Genomic DNA, 5,571 nt, shown 5'->3' on the forward strand with positions numbered 1-5,571 from the left:
AATATTTTCACAAATGTTACCAAATATTTCAAATCTTTTGCAAAGATTTTTAAGTAATTCACAAAAATTTCGCAAAGACTTCACAAATATTTTACAAGATTTCATTGATTTCTCAAAGATTTCAAAGATTTTAAAGATTTCAATCAGTTCGGATATATTTCAAAGATTTCACCAAGACTTCAATAATATCTTAAAGATTTCACAAAGATTACACAAGATTTCAATGGTTTCTTAAAGATTTTACAAAGATTTCTCAAAGATTTCACAAAGATTTCTCAAAGATTTCAAAGATTGAACAAAGATTGCAATGATTTCACAAATATTTCAAATATTTCGGAAATATTTAAAAGACTTCACAAAAACATCAATCAATTCTCAAAGATTTCAATAATTTCAATAATATTACGGAATATTTTTAATTTTTTTACAGAATTCGCAAAGACTTTACAAACATTTCAGTGTTTTCCCAAAGTTTTTAAATATTTTGAAAATATTTAATAGACTTTACAAAGACTAATCATTTCTCGAATATTTCAAACATTCAAAAATTTTACCGAATATTTGAAAAATATTTCAAATATTTTTACAGAATTCACAAAGATTTTACAAATATTTCAATGATTTCCCAAAGATTTCAAATATTTCCTAATGCTTTTACTAAGATTTAAAAGATTTCGGAAATAGTTAAAAGACTTCAATCATTTCTCAAATATTTCACAAGAATTTAAATAATTCCACAAATATTACCAAATACTTTAAAAATATTTCAAATCTTTTGCAAAAATTTAAAAATAATTCACGAACACTGCATAAAGATTAAAAAGATTTCAATGAGTTACGAAAGATTCCAAAATTATTAAAATAATTTAACAGAAATCACACAAATATTGCAAATATTTTGCAAAGATTTCCAAATATTTAACAGCATTGCAATGATTTTCCGAAGATTTCATGAAGATTTCAAATACTTTGCAAAGATTTCAGATAGATTAAAAAGATTTCACAAATACCTCTATTCTTCACAAAGACTTTTATTATTTCCGAAAGATTTTAGATAGATTTCAAAGATTGAACACAAATTAAATATATTTCCCAAAGTTATCAGATAAATATCAAAGATTTAAATGATTTCCAAAAGATTTAAAAGATTTCAGATAGATTCAGAAGAGTTCACAAAGACGTCAATGACTTCCCAAACATTTCAATAGTTTCACAAATATTACGAAATATGACAGAAATATTTCAAATATTAACTGAAAATATTACAGAATGCTCTCAATAATTTCACAAATATTTCACAGATATTGCAGATATTTCGGATAGGTTTAAAAGATTTCAATGATTTTCTAAAGATTTAAAAAAATTTTAAATATTTTCACAAATATTAATAAACAATTAAATATTTTAAAAAGGTTTCCAAATATTTGCACAAGGTTGCAATGATATCTCAAAAATTTTTCAAAAGTTTTTTTTTTGAAGATTTCAAATATTTCGCAAAGATTGAACAAAGCAAGAAGGAATTAAAAGATTTCCAGTTTCGACTATCCGAAGAATTTAGTCATTCAATATCAGAGGCAGGGTAATCAATACTTTCCCCCTCCCTGGTCGATTTCTAGGAGGGGGGGATTTCCCCTTGCGCCCCTCGAGCTTCGTCCATTGGGGTTCAACTGATTGAGCTAATTTTGAAGATTTTGAATAAAATTTAAAAAAACGTCTTTAATTTTTTAAAAAATAAATTCATTTATTTCGTTTTGGCGTCAAACAAATTTTCGGACGATATGTGTTAAAAGTCAGAAAAAAAAATTGGATCACCCAACTGTGTTACATTTAATTAAAATTGTAATTGGCAGGAAACTGTTGTCTAAAAATTAATATTAACACAAAATAATGTTTTAAACATATTTATTAAATTCTGTTAAATCTTATATACAATAAAAAATAATACTTTATTTTCATAATAACAATTTTAGCTCAAATAAATACCCTCAAATTACAAATAAATATTTATAAATATCGTGCTGTCATATAGCGTTTGGCTGGATTCGAATTTGTGGTATTTTTTCACATTTGAGTATATTCTCGAAACCGTATTTTACCCCTTCAAAAGATCCAATACCAATAGTCAACAAATCGGGCTTCTCATAAAAGAAATTATCCGGAATTTTGGCCCGTTCTATATAAATTTCGAGAATTTTTTTTGATTCTCGATTTTCAACAACATTCTCAGCAACATGTAACAATTCCGTCGTCACGGAAGGACACTCTCGAACATCGATTGCTCGCAAATTAGGCGCTTCTTGCAAGAAAAGAAATAAGGTTGCCTCTTTAATTTTTCTACAGTTCCAGCAGCATAAAACTTCTAAATTTTGCATTTTTTCTAAAGGCGGAGAGATTATATTTGGAATGTCACGCATATCCAAAAAAAGCAGTTTTTTCAACTTAGAAATGTTGCAAATTCCTTTATCTGTGACACTGTTCTTGCCTGAAAGAAAAAACGAAAGAAAATTTTAGTAAACAGGGAAACCTTACCTGGGAAACCTGGAAAAAACCGGAAATGTAAGGGAATTGTTTTTTGCATCGATTGTAATATAAAAATCAATGAAAACGATATTCCATTTCTCTGACAGAAAACTTATCTCTTCAATTTTTTGTTAATTGATCGTTTTTAGTTGAAAATTAAAGTATATCGTCCAAACTGCACGAATTTTGTTGGAAATTTACCAACAAAATTCAAAATTAAAATCTTTTTTGAATAAAACCATCAACTGCTAAATTTTTTGTTTATAATTCTCTTTTTTTACTGGACAATTAATTACTTGTTTGAAAGATAAACACTCTTGTTAAACATTAATTTTTTTGTTAAAGGTTTATCATTTTAAATAAAAATTCATCTCTTTGTTTGAAAACTGACCTATTTTGTAGAAAATTCGTTTTTTACTCAGCTAATAATTTTTTTTTTTATTGAAAATTTAACTATGGCAATTGAAACTTTATCTATTTGGTTACCAATTACCTTTTCTACTTGAAAATTAATGTATTTAGTTGGAAATTCGTCTTTTTTATAAACAAAATTTTCTCAGCTGAAAATTCATTATTTCGGTTAAAAAATAAACTATTCCAGTTAAAGATTTGCCGTTTTTGTTTAGAATTAATTTTTTGTCTTAAAATTCAACTATTTTATTTTTAGTTAAAAATTTGCACTTTTTAGTTAAAAATTTGCACTTTTCAGTTGAAAATTGAACTATTTCGTCGAAATATCATGTATTTTGTTGATAAGCCATATTTTTGGGTGAAAAATTAATCTTCTTGTTTAACAAATCATCTTTTTCGTTGAAAATTTAAGTATTGCAGTTAAATATTCTTCATTTTTAAAAATTGATCTTTCTTGTTGAAAATGGCACTATTCCAATTAAAAATTTATCATTTTAGTAGAAAATGCATCACTTTGTTTAAAAACGTAACTATGCTTTTACAATGTTTTTTGTTAAGAACAATTTTTTTATGTGAAAATGTAAATTCATCTTTATGTTTACAAATTCATAACTATTCTAGTTGAATATTTCTATGTTTAGTTGAAAATTCATAATTTTGATTGAAATATTTTGTTAAAAATTCGTTATTTTTTTGTCAAAAATTGTTTCTTTTTACTGAAAAATTGACTATTCTATTTTGTGTTGAAATTTGATCTTTTTTAGTTCAAAATTCAACTATTTAATTGAAAATTTGGCTTTTTTATTTTAAACAATTAAACCTTTTTGTTAAAAATGCATGTGTTGTGTTGAAAAATCTTATTTTTATAGAAAATTAATCTTCTTCTTTATAAATTCATCTTTATCGTTGAAAATTTAAGTATTCTAATTAAATATTTATCATTTTATATTTAAATCTATATTTTTTGTTGAAAAATCTACTATTCCAGTTGAAAATTCGTCATTTTCATCAAAAATTCATTACTTTGTTTAAAAATGTAACTATGCTTTTTAAAATTGTTTTGTTTTTGTTGTTAGAAATCAAGATTTTTTTCAACTGACAATGTAACTATTTCAACTCAATATTTTATTTTAAAATTCATCTGTTTGATTGCAGATTTTTTTAACTTAAATTTTGGCTGCTCAATTTTGAATTGACAATTTATATCTATTAAATTGAAAGTTCGTCTTTTTTGGTAAAAAATGAATCTACTTGTTTCAAAATTCATATTTTCGGTTGCAAATCTAAGTATTTCAGTAAATCATTCATCATTTAATTTGAAAATTTATATTATTTGTTCAAAATTCCACTGTTGCAGTTCAAGATTCCTTATTTTAGCCGATAGTGCATCACTTTGTTTAACAATGTGACTATGCGTTCAAAAATTGTTTTTGTAAGTTATATATTTTTTTTAAACTAAAAGTGTAGTTATCCAAATTGAATATTCTATTATTTTACTTGAAAATTCATCTCTTTCATTGAAAATTATTTTTTTAGTAAAAATTCGACTGTTCAACTTTTAATCGCCAATTTACCTCTGTTAGTTAGAAATTCATCACATTGTTGAAAATTTTTCTGTTTTCTTTTTACGTGGAAAATTAATTATTCTAACGGAAAATTGAACTATTTCAATTTTTGTTGGAAACTGATCTTTTTTAGTTAAAAATTCAACTATTTGGTTGGAAATTGATTTTTTTTCAAATCGAAATGTAACTATTCATAACCCAAATTTAATAAAAACTTGTTTGAATTATTGTTAAAATTGATCAATTTTTAGTCTTATTTGATTATCTAATTAATCTCTAGTGCTTATATATTTAAGAATATCTTTCTATACGATTGGTCAAAGCTTTCTGAATTGAATATATTACTTGAATGATTAGGAACTAGAAAAAAACATTATTTATAATACACTCGCGAAAAATTTGTATGTGAAGAGTTAATTGTTTTAAAAAATGCGAAATACTTTATTGGCTAAGTTCAATGAAAAACTATATCTGGAAAAGACTTGAGATACCTGTTAAAAATATGTAATTGTCAGGGTATTTTTTCGGATTTGAGTAGATATCCTGGTAAAAATTATGTATTTATTATTAAAATTAAAAACAAAACAATTACTTACCAGCAATATTCAGATGTGTCAGTTGAACGCAATTTTTTGCAACAATTTCCAGAAATTCGTCATTAATGAAGCCACCAGCATTTATAAAATCTAATTTCTCTAAGCTTCTTAATTGCGACATGTTTGACAGAAATTTTGGTAAATTTTCAATTTCTTTTACAATCGTCCCAGAAATACGTAACTCTATGTTTCTTAAATTTTTTGCTTGGGATACAAGAGCTTCGAGAATTGAGTCTATGCCAGGACCGAAAAGTCTGTATAAGCAAATTTTCCGCAATTTTATACATTTTTCGATTATCTGAGAAGAGAAAAATTAATTTTTGATTTCCATCTTTTATGTTATAAACATTATATTAATTCTAAAATCACTCAACAAATGGTATATGGAATGGAAGCTTCTAATGTGTCCCCTAAGGGTTTACATTTTTCTTACACCTTCTCTATTCCTTTACACACCCTCCACACACTTACTTGGTGGT

General features: G+C 25.0%; 1 protein-coding gene across 2 annotated transcripts in view; it reads right to left on the bottom strand.

Annotated features, from left to right (window-relative positions):
• Nucleotides 1-1,995: 1,995 nt before the first annotated feature.
• LOC117173680 overlaps nt 1,996-5,571 on the bottom strand; it is a 19,705-nt gene continuing 16,129 nt past the window's right edge. For both annotated transcript variants that reach the window (XM_033362329.1, XM_033362324.1), the window contains exons 2-3: nt 5,093-5,390; nt 1,996-2,482 (exon numbers count right to left, since the gene is read on the bottom strand). In XM_033362329.1, coding sequence (XP_033218220.1) covers nt 2,022-2,482; nt 5,093-5,213 — 582 coding nt within the window. In that variant the 5' untranslated portion in view covers nt 5,214-5,390 and the 3' untranslated portion in view covers nt 1,996-2,021. The remainder of the gene's footprint in view (nt 2,483-5,092; nt 5,391-5,571) is intronic.

The sequence above is a fragment of the Belonocnema kinseyi genome, chromosome 1 (genome assembly GCF_010883055.1).
Source record: "Belonocnema kinseyi isolate 2016_QV_RU_SX_M_011 chromosome 1, B_treatae_v1, whole genome shotgun sequence".
Taxonomy (NCBI): domain Eukaryota; kingdom Metazoa; phylum Arthropoda; class Insecta; order Hymenoptera; family Cynipidae; genus Belonocnema; species Belonocnema kinseyi.